The 18,286-nt window shown below is 37.5% G+C and overlaps 5 protein-coding genes across 6 annotated transcripts; 2 read left to right on the plus strand and 3 right to left on the minus strand.

Moving 5' to 3' along the window:
• Positions 1 to 3,163: 3,163 nt before the first annotated feature.
• Positions 3,164 to 6,682, minus strand: LOC131672796 (serum response factor-binding protein 1). Its single transcript, XM_058950267.1, has 2 exons — positions 6,379 to 6,682; positions 3,164 to 6,090 (listed from the first exon to the last, which is right to left on the minus strand). The coding sequence occupies exons 1-2, from the start codon at positions 6,403 to 6,405 to the stop codon at positions 4,636 to 4,638; spliced, it is 1,482 nt and encodes a 493-aa protein (XP_058806250.1). The 5' UTR covers positions 6,406 to 6,682; the 3' UTR covers positions 3,164 to 4,635.
• A 126-nt stretch (positions 6,683 to 6,808) lies between these two features.
• Positions 6,809 to 11,586, plus strand: LOC131672795 (ATP-dependent Clp protease ATP-binding subunit clpX-like, mitochondrial). Of its 2 annotated transcripts, none has more exons than XM_058950265.1 (7): positions 6,809 to 7,025; positions 7,708 to 7,868; positions 8,045 to 8,254; positions 8,333 to 8,481; positions 8,552 to 8,741; positions 8,877 to 9,793; positions 10,445 to 11,586. In XM_058950265.1, exons 2-7 carry the CDS (start codon positions 7,799 to 7,801, stop codon positions 10,703 to 10,705), a joined length of 1,797 nt encoding a protein of 598 aa, XP_058806248.1. In that variant the 5' UTR covers positions 6,809 to 7,025; positions 7,708 to 7,798; the 3' UTR covers positions 10,706 to 11,586. The 2 variants fall into 2 exon arrangements, with proteins under 2 accessions (XP_058806248.1, XP_058806249.1); XM_058950266.1 differs by having other exon boundaries at positions 6,810 to 7,025; positions 8,552 to 8,729.
• Positions 11,587 to 11,717: 131 nt separating this feature from the next.
• On the minus strand, positions 11,718 to 14,130 carry LOC131672797 (mitochondrial outer membrane protein SLC25A46-like). The gene is made up of 5 exons (XM_058950268.1): positions 13,642 to 14,130; positions 13,284 to 13,562; positions 12,919 to 13,201; positions 12,503 to 12,833; positions 11,718 to 12,425 (listed from the first exon to the last, which is right to left on the minus strand). Exons 2-5 carry the CDS (start codon positions 13,441 to 13,443, stop codon positions 12,009 to 12,011), a joined length of 1,191 nt encoding a protein of 396 aa, XP_058806251.1. The 5' UTR covers positions 13,444 to 13,562; positions 13,642 to 14,130; the 3' UTR covers positions 11,718 to 12,008.
• A 258-nt stretch (positions 14,131 to 14,388) lies between these two features.
• Positions 14,389 to 15,543, plus strand: LOC131672798 (F-box only protein 28-like). The gene is made up of 2 exons (XM_058950269.1): positions 14,389 to 14,556; positions 14,619 to 15,543. The coding sequence occupies exons 1-2, from the start codon at positions 14,476 to 14,478 to the stop codon at positions 15,300 to 15,302; spliced, it is 765 nt and encodes a 254-aa protein (XP_058806252.1). The 5' UTR covers positions 14,389 to 14,475; the 3' UTR covers positions 15,303 to 15,543.
• A 757-nt stretch (positions 15,544 to 16,300) lies between these two features.
• LOC131672799 (larval cuticle protein A3A-like) lies at positions 16,301 to 18,279 on the minus strand. The gene is made up of 2 exons (XM_058950270.1): positions 18,105 to 18,279; positions 16,301 to 17,823 (listed from the first exon to the last, which is right to left on the minus strand). Exons 1-2 carry the CDS (start codon positions 18,114 to 18,116, stop codon positions 17,335 to 17,337), a joined length of 501 nt encoding a protein of 166 aa, XP_058806253.1. The 5' UTR covers positions 18,117 to 18,279; the 3' UTR covers positions 16,301 to 17,334.
• Between the last annotated feature and the right edge of the window lie 7 nt (positions 18,280 to 18,286).

Below are 18,286 nucleotides of genomic sequence, written 5' to 3' on the forward strand. Positions count from 1 at the left end.
CTCTCTCTCTCTCTTACTCTGTATCTTTCGGATGATAGCCGTCGAGATAAGCGAAGGAGCCAGCTCCGACCACGTGCATGAGTTTTTCGTTAATTTGTCGCCGAGAGTCGCTGAGTCTCGGTAATTCCTGTTCCGGTGATTGAAAGTTTTTCCGGGAAAAAAAACGCGCCTAGCCGGAGTGGCCTTGCCGACGACGAGCTGTTTCAGCCGCGCGCAAAGGAGTTACGCTAATCCCCTCGAGTTTTCCTTCCAGAGGCAGCAATCTCGTAAAGTCTTTTTTTTTCTTTCTCGCTCGGGAATCGAAGCAGCGGTTTATTCGGCCGTTCGCGTTCGCTGCAATTATCGCTCTGACCGCCCTTGCCTTGCACAACGGCGCAACAATGGCACGGCGGACGATCTCGGGCTCGGCGGAAAAAGCGCGTCGCTCGTGAAAAACGCTCGATTGAATAAGCGAAGGCCGGTAAAAAGGCAAACGAGGTGCAAGATGTCTCGAAGGAGGTTTCCAAACCGGAAGCCAAAAAGATATCGAACTGACTCGGCACTATTGGCTCATTAAATATAAAGCACCAACGAACTTCCGGCGCCTTTCGCGCAAAAAGACAGGTGAAAAAAAAGAATCCAAGCTGAGAGAGAGAGAGAGAGAGAGAGAGAGAGAGAGAGAGAGAAAGAGAGAGGGAGCTTCCTGTAAACAGGGGGCATAGAGCGCAGGGCAAAAAAAGCTTCGGCTCCGGCCAACTTTTTCCCATCGGCACTTCCGCGCTTTCAGCTGCCGCTGCACAAATCTCGAAACAAAAACCGATCTCGCGCCATCTGCGGCGGCCAATCTCGCCATGGGAATCCGGAGGGCAGGTGTCCCGGGGCAGGCGAGCGTCTTAGAGAAGGGTGGCTGCGCGCCCTGAGAAAACTCACGGCGGGGGAAAAAAATAAAACAAAAAATGCATAAAACGGCAGCCTCGCGCTCGCCTCGGCAGCGCGTGTTTATTTATAGTGCGGCGACGAGGTGTGTACATCCGATTCCTTTGTTATCTCCGATCTCCGATGGAGTATTAATCTGGATTTACATAAATAGACGCGGCGGGCTTTTCTTTTACGGATAAAGGGGCTTTTCTTCTTTTCTTCTCGTCTCCTGCTGAAATGCGGCCCCTCGAGTGGGCCCGTCTTCCTCTCGTTTTTCTTTATTATTTATGACGTTTCACGCTCGCGTGTCGCGCGCGTTCTGCAATGCCGCGCGCACTGCGGCACGACTCCTCCGGAATAAACTGTGATATCACCGCGAAACTCGCGCGATTATCGTGCGATTTGAATATTTGACTCATTGCAAAATCGTTCCCGGAACGACTTCTCCTTTTTTAATTCGCGTAATCGGTTTTTCGGCTTATTGGCGTAGTATATTACAATTTTTATGTGCAGATTTCACGGTGACGCTAATTTTGAATAACGACGAGTTCGCTGAATACACCAAGTCCAAGGCATAATTTTCGACTCGTGTTGTATTGTTTTCCATGCCAACTCAACATATCCTTGTTATGATTATTCTAATAGTTCATTTATTTTTACGATCGGTCTGAAGGTTTCCGCGCTTGCCACGCGAAGGAGGCCTACGATTTTTCTGGAGTAGCTTTACGTAAGCACGCGAGCGAATAAATGAATTGAACACGCCTCATTGGAAATCGGAGTAAACAGTGAATCAGCGAAAATCGAAAGGCAATCGAAGATATCACGAACAAGACGGAGAGGAGAAAAAAGGTTCGTACGGCTTGGAGCGAGAGAAAAGATGGAAAGAACGCAAGGCATTCCACGCGAGCTATCGCCCCGCGTTAAATAACGGAAAGCCGGGAGATCAAAGCCGTTGATCTCTCTTGCGCGGTAAAAGCGCATTTTCCGTCGGCATTCCCTCCCGAGGGAATATATGTTAACCGGACGACGGAAATGGATAGACGTTAGTAGCCTGGGACCATTACAATTTAGCTTAATGACGAGTGGCTTTGAGTAAAAAAAATGACGAAGGCTTGTTCTCGCGCGCGCGCGGGCGCGCGAGAGAGAGAGAGGGAGAGAGAGAGAGACCCGAAGGAGAGCCGGTCAACAAGAGGAAGGTGTTAAAGAGTATAAGCCAACGGAAGAAGGATAAAGAGGAAGGTGTGCGCGGGGAGAAGATGAAGCAGATAAAGAAGTAAGAAGAGGAAAGAAAAAAGTGAGATAAAAAGGCAAGAAGAGGCAGGCGAGAGCGCTGGTAAAAAGGAGGAGGAGGATGAGAAATAAAAAGAAGTGAAAAATAGGAATGCGGCTCTCGTCGTCGTCTGAAAGGAGATTGGACGAGAGAAGGGGCCTAATTCCCCGAGTGCTACCGGCTTACGCAAGGCCCCTCTGTGGCAGATAAAACGTCTCCTCGGCTCCGAAAGCCTGTTTGTATTTGTGGCAGGCAGCACCGAATTCCGGTAGCTACTATGAATTATCTCTCTCCCGAGCCCGACCATTTACATTTCTTCTTCTTCTTCTTCTTCTTCTTCGGTTTTTGTAAGAGTGCATTTCTGCTCGATATTTTTTTCCCCAACTTCGAAAAATTATTATTATTATTTTTTTTTTTTTTTTATAAACGAAGCCTATTATGTAGAAAAGAGGACGAGGCGCTTGGGTAATATTGGATATATATTTTTTTAATTCAGGAAGCTGATTCACAGGGTGTGTTATTACAGAGGGCCGATTCGATGGAATTACGGCAAGTTTTTTTTTTTATTTTTTGCCGACGATGAAATTATTCCTTTTTTTTTAACCGTTGGGAGATTGAGAAATTTTTATTTTGTTCGAATAATGTGGATACGAGGAATTTTTCCTTCCATATTTTAGTTTTGCTATTATTTTTTTCCATTTGATAGAAAGGGTTTTATGTATAATATGCAATTTCGATGTGCCGAATGAGTTAGTTTTAAAAATATCGTTGAGATTTATAATGAAAAACTCTAGCATCGAAATGTTTTTATTTTTATTTAAAATTTCAAGCTACATTGGATAAGAGTACATTTTAATGGCTAAAATTTGTGAATTTTGATTTGTATTTCTAGGTTGGGATTGACGTGAATAAATATCGAAAAAGTAAAAGATTTAAGAAGATTACAATGATTTATATAGTTTTTACACGAATAAAAGTATTTACAATAGAAAAATGAATAAAGTTTATCTCCGTATCGATTTACAAACAATTTACATATTTATTGTTCAGGAATAAATAGGTCACCTCGAGTCAGAACCAGCGTGACAAACAATCTTAAAACGAAAAGAAAAGTATTAAATTACCTTCTTTGTTAAAGGAAAAAAGGGAAAGTATAATCCGAAAATCGCGCAACATTAAAAAGCAATTAGGCTCGTCTGAAATTCGAATCAATCTTTGTCGAGAAGGGAGAGTAAAAATCTGAATACGACGACACCTCCAAAAACCACTGAAAACCACACCCGAGAAGAGAAAAAGGATGAAGAATGAGAAGAAGCCCAAACAAAAACGTAAGCGCGCGCGAGCCGTAAAGAATCAATTTAAAGGCAGCGAGCAGCGGCAGCCGCGTGCGCTGCTGCCTGTAGAGGGTTTGATGCACGCATAGGTCCGTGTGTGCTCGCGAAGCCTCCTCCCCCAACGCGCTGCAGCAGCACATGTGCAGCTTGCACATGTCGCTGGTTGTGCCGAGTTTTGGTTCTCACGCTTCTCTCTTGTTGGTTTCTCCGTGCTGCAGGTGATCGAGCAGGATCCTTACTGGGTGCCCTCGACCGAGGAGGAGTACCTGCACTTCGGCGAGAAGGCCGACAGCGGAAACCGGGCCAAGCGCTACATGGATGCTGTGCGCAGAAGGAAGGGACTTCCGCTCGACTCGCAACTCGTCACTCACGCTGAGAAGCAGAGGACCTTGTCCAAAAAGAAATAATTACCAGATTTCCATCCCTCGGCGACAACAACTGCTTCCGCACTTCCGCTTTTTCTTCTTCTTCCTCGGCCCATTGTCTATTTTTTTTTATTCAGACAGAATCGGAGGAAAATGTCTTCTTCCTCCTTCCTTCTTTTTCTTTCCTTCCTTTCTTCCTTCTTTTTCTTTCCTTCCTTCCTTCCTTCTTCCATTTCCTTGTTTTGTACAGTGTCTTGTTGTCCCCCCCCCCTTCTCGTTACACAATAAGGGACAGATAGAGCAAACTGGTGCTTTTTTTACACGGAAATGCAAGATCATTTGTTGACGTTCTTTGTATTAATTGTTAACATCAAAATAAAATGTACACAATCTTTATTTGTAAGCTTATTTATTTAAGCAGTGCTGTACAAAAAGTTTATATTCATATATGTCAGGTGAGAATGAAATAAGTGTCTACAAGTGACTGCTAATATTAATGGTAAAAATTAACAACTTTTCCAATCGAAAAAGTGATTGTTTTAAAAAAATAGTTATTCACTTAAAGCGGAATCGAATTTTACTTTCAATAAAAGTATTGATTTGTAGTGGTTTTAATAAACATTTCGTAGATTACTTCAATTTAAATTTCTTTATTAAAAAAAAGAGTATTTAAAGTAGATTGTACTGTATCAAAAAATAACCCTATTACACTTCAACCGACCAGCGATATGTATTGTTCAAAAGTGATTTTCCCGGAAGTAAGTATATCTTATACGTCATCGTCACCGAATACAATTTTCTTCCCCTGAAATCCTTTTTTGAGCGCTTCCTGCTGCTTCTTTTTGGCTTCCCATGACGGATGCAAAATTTCATTGCTGGTACTTTCAATGCCGCCCTTTGACTGCTTCCTGAATGGCTTTGATTTGTCCCTCTGCTTGTCATTCAATTTGCTGAAGTTCGCGTTCCTTCCGGGCTTTTCTTTGTCGTACGTCTTGCCATTTCTCTTTGGGCCGTCCCACCGTGTGTTTGCTTTTTCAGAGTTGCCATTCTTGAACTTTGGTAATTTGTTGAAATACTTGTCCTGTCGCGATAATTTCTGTTTGTTGAGTCTACTTCCATAACTACCATCCTCATCCTCATCGTAATCATTCCGTTGATTATCTGATTTAGTTTTTATTAGAGCTACGCTGAAATAATTTGATCGACCGTCACCGGTGACAAAGAAGGGATCTTCTTCTTTTTCTACCTGTATACTCGGTTCAGCCGCCTCTTTATCGATTTCTTCTTTATCTACACTGCATTTGTCCTCTTTCAAAATTTCCGTAAACTTCTTGACAACTGCTTGCTTACTTATTACTTTGGTAATGTCAGTCTTTTTCTTCTTTTTCGTTTTTTTGGGACTTGGAATATCTTGTTTTGTTTCACTAGCTTCCTTTTTGCGCTTTTGCGCTTTTTCTGATTTGCTAATTTGTAAAGTTCCTGTTATATCAGACCCTTCTACAACTTTCTCAATAGTTTTAGCTTTCTTTCCAACGTTATTTGTAGATACATTTTCAGTTTTCTCTTTTTCAAGGTTTTTTACAACATTTTTATTATTTTTAACTATCTTTTTAATATCAGTTATAAATATTTTTTTATCGAAATTCTTCTCTTTTTTACTGTCTTTGATTTCGTTTTGTAATTGTTCTGTTTTATTTAAAACAGATTCACTACTTGATTCAGCATCGCTTTCTTTACTTTCGCTAATTTCCTCTTCACTAAAATCTTCTGATTCTTCATTTTCTGACAATTGGTCAAAACTTTCTAGATTAGCTTCCTTCTTTTTCAACTTTTTCTTCTCTTTCCATTCTATTATTGCTTTTTTCTTCCTGCCTGGTTCTAAAAATTGTATGTAATTAGGGTATTTCTTTTTTAAGTCATCAATTTTCTGACTGAATGTCTTGTGATTTGCTATTCTTGCCATTATTCGTGTCAACAATTGCGACTGCCTGTCATTTAACACTTGTTTCAAGTTTAAAGGATGCGTTAAAACATATTTTGTTATTTCATCATTTTTTACATTTTTAATTGCCAAAATTTCAGCAGCTCTTCTGCCTGCTTTTCGTAATCTCTTGTTCTTTTGACTTTCAGGACCTTTGTAATTTCTTAATTTCATGATTTCCCTTGTGTGCTTCTTGATGACATGAACTTTAGCTTGTTCTACACTTTTTCGAAGGAGTACAATCTGAAACAATATATACTTTTATTGCATTGAGCTAGTGCCACAAGTAAAAATAAACAAGTGTATAAGCATGTTTATTAATCATTGACTGATTGGTAAATACAGTCCAAGATACAAAGTTAGTCATTTTAATTTAAGAATCATACTTTGATATAGATATTGAAAAAGACAAGTACTGTAAGTACTTTTTTTGAATATTAAATTATCTGTAATGTAACCTCAAATACATAGAATCGAACAAAATCAATGTTAATAAATATCGATGAATGAAATGGCACATGCAAAACATACCTCCTTATTAATTTCAATTTTACTCATTATTGAACCGATACTATAGACTCTGAGAAATAACTAATCAAAATGTATACTTTGTAATTACTGCAGGATCGAGAATGCTGATGCTTTTTCGACACTTGCAGACAACGCGATATAACACGTGTCTTTGCTCGTGCGCAGTTTTCGTACTGCGCAGTGCAGCAAGCAGAACTACCAAAACAATTTAATTTTCGAAGTGTAAAAAAACACGTCGTAGGTGAAAAAATGATTGGCTATATAATTAAACGTCACTAAGTGCACACAACGAGGTGCAACATGATTTGAAACAAGGTATTGGATCAAGTACGAAGTAATAAACTGATAGAGATAAGTCAGGTGATATTGGTAGTTGGTAGTTCCGATTAAAAAAGTCATTGTCACTGCACGTAGGTGGCAGATCATTCGGTAGCTGCCCAGCTGAGAGAAAAAGAGTGAGCAGGAGAATCGAGTAGGAGGTAGTTGGTCGCGCAATAGGGGTCCGACCCACACTCCAAACACACAAGCTCATTTATTATTATTTGTAGATATTTTTATAAGTACATTGTTGCTCTTTGTTCGCTCGAGCGCGCGTGCCACACGTATGTTTACGTGTCCGAGCCAAGTGGAGCATCGTCGTCGTGCAGGTAATACAGTGAGTGAAATGCGTGTTTTTTTGGAAACTCACTCGCGATATTTGTTTCCAACCATTTTGATGTGTCAGTTATTCACAAAGTTTTTCTATTCTTTATAAAATTTTGAAAAATTCCAAACAGTGCTTTTCTAAAATTTACTGTTAAGTGTTCGTTTAATACGAGGAAGAAGTGTTGTTCCACAGCAGATAAAAAAATTAAAACACGTAAAGCGCGGGTCAGCAGTCAATAGGAGGGAATCGCCATTGTGGCGCACTTTTATCATAAACACGGATATATAAACAATACACGGAAGATGCATGCTTGAATTGCGCCGCGATTATCCATTTAAAAATACTCTTACGCTTGCGCTCAATCAACCAGCTCTCAAGTAAAGATGTTTTTTTCGTGCTCGCGGATTAATTCTTCGCGCCTAACCTCGCGCGAAAATTATATTGCTTATTCGCGATACGTTTGCCAATTTACGACGACAGACGAAATTGAATATTTCTCTGTGTTTTTGCTGCACGAATTACATTTTCGATAAAACATCGCGCGTAAATGCATCGTTGCGAAATTTAACCGTTGACGAGCGCGCGTGTGTGTGTGCCTGCGTATGCATCTGTATTTATGTATGCGCTCAATAAATGTAAATTGCTGCTTGACCTTGGAAATATTGTATACGTTTCGTTTGCAGAGCCAAATTTTGAGAGAGCTACTAGAACTTTACACCTTTTTTTACCAATTCTCTTCTGTAAATATTTGAGTTAGCTGCACATCAACCTAGAATGAGCTCCGTACGCTGTTGTTTAATCGGCGTCAGCCGATTAGCGTCCTCTAATCATGTGTCTAATCATGGTAAGTAACAGATGGCTATTAAATTATTAATAACAAATTGAATATATCAACTTTTATCTAATAATACATCCAACTTGTTTTCCTTATTCACGGTCTATACATTTTTATTTTTAACTGTTGAGAAATATAACAGTAAATAACTTTTTAAAAAAACCAAGTGATGTATATCATTGTAGTGCATAAAATAATCAGAGTAGTGGCTTCTCGGACCCTAACAACTACTGGAATTTTGGCAAAAGCTCCAACAGAGCCAATACCACCTTCCCATGATGGATCTGGAGTCAACACCACTGCAGGTGGGACAACAAGTGGTGGTGGAGATAAGAAAAATAATCTTATTTGTCCAAAGTGTGGTGATCCATGTACGCATGTTGAAACATTCGTCTGTAAGTCAATGAACTATATTTTTGTGACATTCAAAGGTAGCTCATTTACATAACACAATGTGTCTGGTGAATAATTAGCTTCAACCAGGTTCGTGAAATGTGAAAAATGTCATCACTTCTTTGTTGTCCTATCTGAGATTGATTCCAAAAGAAGTCTCAAGGAAGCACTAAGACCGGAAGATCCTAAGCAAGGATTCTACCGGAAACCACCTCCTCCTCCTAAAAAAGTATGTTTTTATGACATAATTTATGATCTAGTAAATCCATTATGTATATCTACATCTTTCTATTTTTTAGATTTATGAGTATTTGAATAAGCACGTAGTTGGACAAGAATATGCAAAGAAAGTCCTTAGTGTTGCTGTATACAATCACTATAAGAGAATCTACAACAACCTTCCACTTCAAAATCCTGTGCAAAACAATGCAACTCCAGCTGCAAATCAAGAGCTCAATCACCCATTTACTCACAGAGGTCTCAAACCACGTAAATAAGAATTGAGTCACTACACAGTGCTATTCCATGTTTTGTTTCTTTTTCTTTATGCATTTTCTAAATTTTCACTTGTAAATTACCAGAAGCTAATACAAAAGCACAGCTATATCCTTTATTCTCTTTCAGATCTTTTACATATTTCAAGTATTGGCAATTCCCTGGGTGTAGGCTTTCAACATGTTCCTCCAGCGAATGAACAGCAACAGCAACAAAAACCACCAGCAAACTCGCAATCGGTGCCGGGCTCGGATATTCTGGATAGTAAACATCATCAATTGAAATTAGAAAAGAGTAATATCCTTCTGTTGGGACCCACTGGCTCAGGAAAAACGCTGTTAGCTCAAACCATAGCTCAATGTCTCGACGTCCCGTTCGCCATCTGTGATTGTACCACACTCACGCAAGCCGGTTACGTTGGCGAGGACATCGAGAGTGTGATAGCAAAGCTACTTCAAGATGCCAATTACGTCGTCGACAGAGCGCAAATGGGAATTGTATTCCTCGACGAGGTCGACAAAATCGGAGCTGTACCGGGAATTCACCAGCTTCGAGACGTCGGTGGTGAAGGTGTACAACAGGGAATGTTGAAAATGCTTGAAGGCACTATAGTCAACGTACCCGAGAGAAATAGCTCGAGGAAGTTGCGAGGTGATACTCTGCAAGTGGACACAACAAATATCTTATTCGTGGCATCGGGCGCATACAACGGTTTAGACCGATTAGTGTCGAGGAGAAAAAACGAAAAGTATCTCGGTTTCGGTGCTACCCCCGCTTCTGAAAGTCCAGGTCGAAGAGCTGCCAGTCTCGCTGATGTTGCAAACATGTCACCTTCGGCAGAAGACGACAATAAAGAGAAAGACAGGCTACTACGGCAAGTTGAAGCGAGAGATCTTATAGATTTTGGTATGATTCCTGAGTTCGTCGGTAGATTCCCCGTACTCGTACCCTTCCATACTCTTGACAAGGAGATGCTCGTGAGGATTCTTACTGAGCCTAAAAATGCCATGGTTCCCCAGTATCAAATGCTGTTCTCCATGGACAAAGTGAGTTTTGCATAATATGTGTTATTCTCTTTGTTTGTTAAATGAAAATCAATGTACAAAGTGTTCGAATGTGTCGTGCTTTGTGTTAAATTTAAAATTCTAATCGTTCATTTTTATTCCTCGTAAAAAAACTTATTATTCGCACTATTTTATCGCGCATACGAATAATCGCTGTTACGTCATTATTATAATTTCATATTATCAGTAAGAATGCGATAAAACTATTTCTAATTTTTAAAATGAATGACAATTATTTTATTAAAAAAACTTGAGATAAGCACAAGTTTATATTCTATAAATCGCTTATAATAATCAAACCACCTTGACCACTATCCATTACCGTTTGATTAAAAATTCTTCAATTATACATAATCTATCAAATGTCGCGCAATGTTTATGCGAGAAAAAAGTTACAGATAATACAACAAATGACATGCGGAAATATTACAATCACATATGTAGGGAAGAGAGTACTCGTTAAGTTGAATACGATAATAATTTTTATAAATCAAATTCAAATACACGAGATGTGATTAAATGATCTCTAAAACATTCCAATTTGAATAGTTAATAACATATTTCGACTAGAAACAGCTATTTATAGTATTTATAAAACTTGTTGGGCTAATTTCAAAAAACGATTTTTTGTAGGTCGAGCTTACATTTACACCAGACGCATTAAACGCCATAGCATCGTTGGCAATGGAGCGAAAAACTGGGGCGCGAGGTTTGCGAGCGATAATGGAATCTCTGTTACTGGATCCAATGTTCGACGTGCCAGGTAGCGATGTAATAACGGTTCACGTGACCGAAGGCTGTGTTCGTGGTGTGGATAAACCGGAGTACGTGCGTCGAGAAACTACCTCCTCCACGGAAGAAGAGCTTCAGCAAGCGCAACAAGTAAACAATTAACAAAAAATTAAGCGCAGGGAAACGCCTGCTCGCTGCTGATCGCATCGACTTCTAATTCTTATTTTTCCTTGGCAATATTTCATTGACTCACCTGAGAGAATGCATGACTGTGTGTCGTCTACGCGTGTATCTGTGTATGGTGCTCGAGCTTTTCTTCGTTTTCTTCTTCTTCTTTTCGGAAACGAAATAGTATATACAATTGGAATGTTACGAATACATAAATTGTATTCCGAAGTTCCCTATCAATTTCGAAAAATTGAAAGTAGACCGAATTGTATCATTACGATATAAAAAAGAATATATTTGATCAATGTTGTTTTATGAGTATATACAGAGATTCATCGTAATCTGACTTAACATTACAAATGGAGAGTATAAATTATTTTTATGCGACTCTCCCTCATAGATAGATGAAGATTATTTGTAATATATTGTATATAGTGATAGATAAGTATATAACGAATTAACGGCAACGTTACATTCAAAAATACTTGGAAAAAATAAGTAAAATTAAAAAGTTCATGCTAATGCTGATTTCGCGAAGGCACGATGCATATAAAAGTTACAAAGATACTATGCGAGTATACTATATATGCATAATGATCCAAAATTCAATTCTGTAGTAAATTCACATTCAGCATTTTTTTTAACATTTACATATGGTTCGAAAATATACGTTTGGCTTTCAAATCCTGTTTTTAAGATTGAAAATCTTTTAAAATACAATAGCTGATTTACATTGTATAAATAAATACTTATATTTATAATAAATGTTTAAAAAAATTTATTTATGTTTTTGTCCTTTAATTTTTTGTTGAAAAATATCAACAACTTAGTTCACTCTTGAACTTGTGGATAAATATGTAAATCTTATTTTTGCGTCAAATAAGTTATTATAAACGATTATTAAAAATTAAAAACAAATTGTTTGTTTTAGTATTACATTATTTATTCTTTGTTATTAAGTTTATTAATCAATATCATTAATAAACTTTACAAAGATCGGTAATCCTCACACATTATAAATATCGTTAAGACAATTTTCGACTAGCAACTTGGATATCAATAAAATTGATTTCTATTTACATAAATGTCATCACCAGCCAAGAATTTTTTTTTTCATAAATATTTACAGATTTTTAAGATAAGAAAGAATACATTCTCTGAAACACTCTCATAAAAACGACATCGTTTCTTAACAATATTCTTCTGTAAGATAAAAAAAAATCGTAAAGCTTTTACACTATTTGTAGTATAAATCATTTAACAAAAATTCCATTAGTTCAAGTCAAAAAAATCTTATTTAAATTTCATTATAGTAAGAACTTGGCGGAGGCTTTATTGGCTTTGGGTTCGGTTTTAACATTGTTGCTTCTACAATCTCTGTAAGAACCCACTTTGTTGTCTTCAGAACCATAATATGAATAGCAAACTGCATCATAAGAGCTCCAAAACCTTTGTACAGACCAAGAATACCTTCTGTTTCAATAATGGTATGGTAACAATCAACAGCGCCACTATAATCTGTCAATAAAGCTGTCACACTTCTTCCTGTATCCAAATTATCTATTATAGTACGAGTGCCTTGAAGATGTAACCTTTGAATGATAGTTTCAAAAGGATAAAATAGGATATCAGCTGCACACATAGAAATCAATATTGATTGCAACTCAATGTCTTGCACTGCAGATTCTGACAAAAAGTCTCTACTATACGCTCCCTGGAACAAATTGTAAAAATGATTGTTACATCTATTAATGAAAGTATGACAAAATTTAAAAAATGTAAAAAATTTACCCTTGATTCTTGAGTATACTTATGTCTAGTCCTCATAACATGACTCGCAATAGTTTTTACAGAAATAGTAAAAAGGTATTTAACAACACCACAGGCAATTGTTGGTGGCAGCAATGCATAAATTGGAATAAGTCGTCCTTTAGTTCCTACTTCAAGTAATCTAATTACTCCATCTCTGAATACATCCAAAACACCAGGTCTTTCAGAGGCTACCTCTGACTGTACAGTTTCAACCAGCGATGCAGAGTAAAATGGTGTAACTATTCCGATAGAAACACATTTCAAAAGGATATGCTGGCCAAGCTGCTTGAATGATAAATGAGTTATCTCTCTGTAAAAACCAAAAATAACAATAACAATTCAAGTTCCACATTGTTTGTGAAATGAATTATTCATCTACATAAAGGTATACTTACTTTGGCCATGGTGTAATTTTTGAAATCAAATCTTCCACAGCCAATGTCAAACCTCTAACTAGTAAAACAGACCCGATGCCTTTCCATAGTGTAGTCAAACCTTGCGTCTGATGCAGACGTATCATGATAGGTATAAGAGTAAAGGGTACAACATGGTACTTTTTAGAAATAGGTTTGACTTGGCATTGCCTCCTCAGTACAATGAATGGATGTATCAAAAGATTCTCTGTAATTAAACTGGCAAGTCCGCATCCACGTCCTATATATTGTTTGACCACCTGATCTGTAAAAAAAGCAGCACAACCTTGACAGTGAGCACGAAGTACAATAAAAAAAATAGGCGGACGATTGCACAGTGTCTTTACCGTTGTCGTTAGTTGGACTGTCGTCAACGAGGGGATGAATATTTGGTATGTCGAGTGGTCTTATAACCTCGCGGCCGCGGTAAACTGTTGGGTAGCCACCCACTGCTGCACCTTCCCACGACATTCCTCGGGAATAGTCAGGGTAATTTATGTCGCTCATTCCTCGTTTTCGCTGCCCGCGTTCTTTCTTTGTATGTAAGTTAATTGATTACTAGCTTATTAACGATCTCTTGTTGATTTAATCACATGTTGGCTTTTTCGCGCAACTGCATACCTATCCTAAAAAGAAATCGAACGCGATGTCAGTCTTGTCGCGTGAGCGCGCGATTCTTATGATGCAACAAAATTTTCGGCTTACCTTGACAGATCAATGTATTTCTTGATCAAGGTCATTGATGCGGCATTTTAGTGAAAAATTTTTGCAGCGGTGGTTACTCATTTATACCAATATACATTTTGCATGACCGTTTGTATTGATAAAGATAGTGAGGTTTTGAGGGGAATTAGAACTAATATATCTTCTGCTAGACGGAATGAAATTCGGACCGAGTGGTGCGACTATACCTAGGAATTTGTTACTAGTCTGGTGATTTTGCGATTTGATTGCTTTATACATACTGCGTTTTTCATCTATTCGACTAATTCGTTCTTATGTATAGTGTTAATGCAATTGTTACTGCGTAAATTGTTAAATTTGATTACAACTGACACTATTGTAGTCAATAAAAACTTTGAAGAAAATTAAGAAAAACGACAAAACAACTTTTCGTCGCTATTGTACACAGCGTTAATTATATATTTTTTTATTAATACAGTACGTAGGTGCAATAGTAAATTTTAATAAAAATGGGAAAAGAAGCTGCGCCGTTACAATTATTGAATCTTCCAGATATTGTTTTGGATAAAATATTGTTTTATTTACCGTACGATGAGATTTCTAAAAACAGATTGGTAAGATTTTTCTGGTTCATACATTTTTATATTAGTGCAACTTACCTTGGAATTATTTTTCGGCGTGTTTTAGGTATGTAAAGCATTCGACAACGCATGTAAAGTGCAACTGAATCGAGGGCTAAAATTGATGGAAAAGTGTTGTATCGAGCAACTGAATACAGTGAAAAATCAGTTGCCCCGTCGGGAATCGGAAAAAATAAATCACCCATTGAAGCCTCATTACAACATATTAGTTCACATGAAAGCTAAGATTTCCGTCTTGTCCCACACGTACAAAGACTACATGGATTTAAATTTAGGCTGTTTCATTCCTGGAAAAGTAAGTTAAGCGAACCTTAAACATATTTTGTTCAATTAATAAAATAATTATTATAATTACAGGTGATCGATGAAGCTTTTAGAGTATTGCGTTGCCTCAAAGCTGTCAAAATAATACCTTACTACAATGAAATACTTCAAGAATTTCTGGACATAAGTAGTATGGCAATAGAACATTTCAGGGAAGAAATAACTCGAGATATCGAGCAATGTCTCCATCAAGCCGATTCCTTCGAAAGCTTAGAACTATCTAACGATGATTCCTCATCGAACTCACGAATAATCTTGTCTCTACCAGCTAATTTTAATCCGCAGCAGCTGAATCGGACCTTTAAAAAAATCAACAATCGCTTGAGGGCAAACCAAAAGAACGCAATCTTGATGAAAGAACAATTCAGCGAAGTCAGGTGGAAGATGAAAAGGCAGTCTTTCAAAATGAAACGTCAGCGTTTGAAAATGCAAGAATACGTTGAAAAAATTAACAATTTTGATAAAAATATGCAAGGGTACATCAATAACATTCAAAATCAGGATTTGATGCTGCAGGAGCACGCGAAAAAAATGAAAAGCCAAAATTTGAAGCTACAACGTTGCGCAAAAAGAATTCAAGACCAAGACGTTCAAATAGCTGACATCACTAAGCACATCGATTGCTTGAGTCAAAAATTGAGAAATTTGAGCAGTCTAGAGTGTCGCGATACTACTGAAGTGCCAAAATTAAGAGACACCCAACGTCTCGCATGCTAACAGCGAAGCCAACAATGTTAGTATTATTTTTTTTTAAAGTGGTAATTACTTATATGAAACCTGTCACGTGTGGTCACACGTAAAAAGTAGTCTGACAGACTTCTGGCAACAGTCTTTTTTCACCGGTTGTTACAGTGTCACGCACGCACACATTTTCATTCTCATTACATTCGAAACAATTTTTCAAGCATTCTTACTGACATATTTTGATATGTAGTTCCTTTCTCCAATTTGCGTGCTATTATTAAATCTATAAGACACAACGCTTGATTTTGTTTTTCGTTGACGATTATAATATAGTGAATCTATGATAAGGCTCTTCTGGTTCAATTTAAAAAATATATGAATTTTGTGTCTGAAATTGATATTTAACAGTGTTAAATTAAATTATTCAAAACAAAATGTTAACAATCCCATTGCAAAAATGTCTTTGTTTCCGTATAGTGCACTCAATCTTAATCTATTTTGTTCTAAGTAACAACATTTTTTTGCTTGGGACATACAAAACAAATATTTACTCTTTAATTCATCACGACTTAAAAATAAAATCATACTAATGAACGAATTGATAATTCGTACCATGCACCATATTTTTTTAAATTTCATTCAAATTTAATAATTAATAAATAATTTGTGCCAGTCTCTATTAAATAAATAATTGTCTGAGAAAAACAAGCCAAACTTTTCAAAATTACAAATAAGTTGATAATGAATAATATTTGACATTTTGGCCAAGGCCAGACTTTCGCTAGACTTTTCTGTCTGACTTTTTTAACACGAAGTGACTGCTTTATGATTGCTGAACCACATGTTCAACCATATAGGTTCTTTGAGTCACAGCCTATCGTCTAGCCGAGACTGGAGGATGTTAGCGTAAAAGTTTATGTGAAATATTGGTAAGATATGCTTGATGGTTAGTATATTACTTGTATGCAGGTACACTTGGAGACTGGCTTCTCATCCCTATTAGTCTCTGACTAATAGATTAGGATGAAAAGAGTCGCATGTACTGATGGTTGTATGGAATGGAAGTAAAGGAGTAGAGCGACGCTCGCGGAAATGTTTTATACCCATCAATTGTGCAAGTACGTAGGTGATAAGGAATACTTGTCAAACGGATAGAAGTATCAGGAATTTTGCAGGCGATTGAGTGCAGTTTTAACGCGAGATATTGAAAGGGTGGCATTACAATCTGCTGCGCCGCAGCGCCTTACGAAAGTTGCAAATGAATGTAGGTCGGTGGAGAAGCTACACTTGACAAATCTCTTCTACAAATCTGCTAATTTTTCTTTTTCACAATATCAAATTACTTTAAAAAATAAATGCATTGATTTGACGATCGTTATATCTTTTTATCGTATGTATAGCTTCAATTACAATATATAGTATTATACAAAATTAACGAAATGCAAAACCTTATCAGTACGATAAGTTGGACATGATTTACAGTAACTAATCTTACGTAAAATCTACATAACATTCTGATTTAAGTGGTTTCACCCAATTTTGCTTTACAACAGAATCGAACCAAAATATTTGCATAGATAATATTTTTCACGAGCTTTCATATTCTATAAAATTAAATATGTTTTCGACCTAAATAAAGCGAGATAAATTGTCAAAGTTAAATCGTTATACATCGGCAAGGATTGCGCGTTCATTTTGCTTCTAATAATTTTAATAACGAATGATGGATTCTTTCCAAAAGCCATAATATTGTCCTATACTATTATTCAATTGATATATGAAGAGAAAAGTACTGGTCATCGAACTAATATAAACGATATTGAAGAAAAACATGAGGAGTTGTGATATCTTAGAGACAAAATCGTGAAAATAATGACGTTAAAAAAATTTGTTTCGTTATTTTCCACTGTTAAAAAGCGAATCAGTTCATTTTTGAACGAGAAATCAAATATAAAATTATCTTTAATAAACGTTCTGGTTGGAAAGATGTAAATTTCCCTCAACGGAGCCCTGACGTGATACCAACCGTCCCAGTGGAGCCAAAGAATATTAATATAAATTTCTTCTAGTAGTAAGATCGTCCGTGAAAATCGAGAGGCTGATAGTTGGAGATCAGATGTGGCTGATATTTCGATATCAGTGCTGGTTGATATTTGGAAATCAGGGTCGGCTGATATTTAGAGATGAAAGCTGGCTGATGAGCATGTTCGCGCTGGACGATAGCGTTGAAACCGATGTGCTTGTCGGCGGTGTATTTGACGGTGCGCCTGCTACCGTCGGGTTCGATGAGAGAGTAGCTGCCCTCGACGCGGTCGCCGTCGCGAACTTCGTGCTGCGATTTTATGTCACCGGTGTGCCGGTCGTGTACGTCGTAGGAAAACTGGTAGCGAGGATGAGAATCGTAGTGGTAATCGTCTTTCTCGTGATCGCCGATATCGTGGAGTTCCAAAGATGCTTGTTTCGCGTAGTAAGACAATGGTGTTTGTGGAGATAATATCAGTGGTTGACTGATAGCGCTGGCACTGACGACCACCAGAGCGGACAGAAGGACCACCTATAGAACGACATAGGCGGTTTGTTAATGTTACTCGAGAGACAATCAACTGAATAAGTATTTCTGAGTGACCGAAAATTTTTGGAAACTTGTTATTAAGAATTTTCAATAAAGGAAGATAATAAGAGATTTGATCTTTCACTATTATCAGAATTAATATTTTTATACATCGTTCAATCATTGCTTGTACCGTTTAACCGTTTAGCTACATTTCTATAGGTCAGTGAAAAACGTGTTTAAGTAAAATGAAAACTATGACGGTGAAAACAAGGAAAACTCACTTTGAAAGCCATGCTTGCTGTTGGAGCTGCTTTAGGACTGATGAACTGTTGAACTGTTTGCAAGCAGTGCGCGACTGATGCAGTTCCGAACAAAACTTAGACTTTATATACCGACGCCCATTCGTGCATACACACCCGAAATTATTTCGTAAGTGGACCAAGTGCGCGTTGCAACCCGAAAT

Source organism: Phymastichus coffea, unplaced genomic scaffold, assembly GCF_024137745.1.
Source record: "Phymastichus coffea isolate CEN01 unplaced genomic scaffold, Cenicafe_Pcof_1.1 PCOF00159, whole genome shotgun sequence".
Classification (NCBI taxonomy): domain Eukaryota; kingdom Metazoa; phylum Arthropoda; class Insecta; order Hymenoptera; family Eulophidae; genus Phymastichus; species Phymastichus coffea.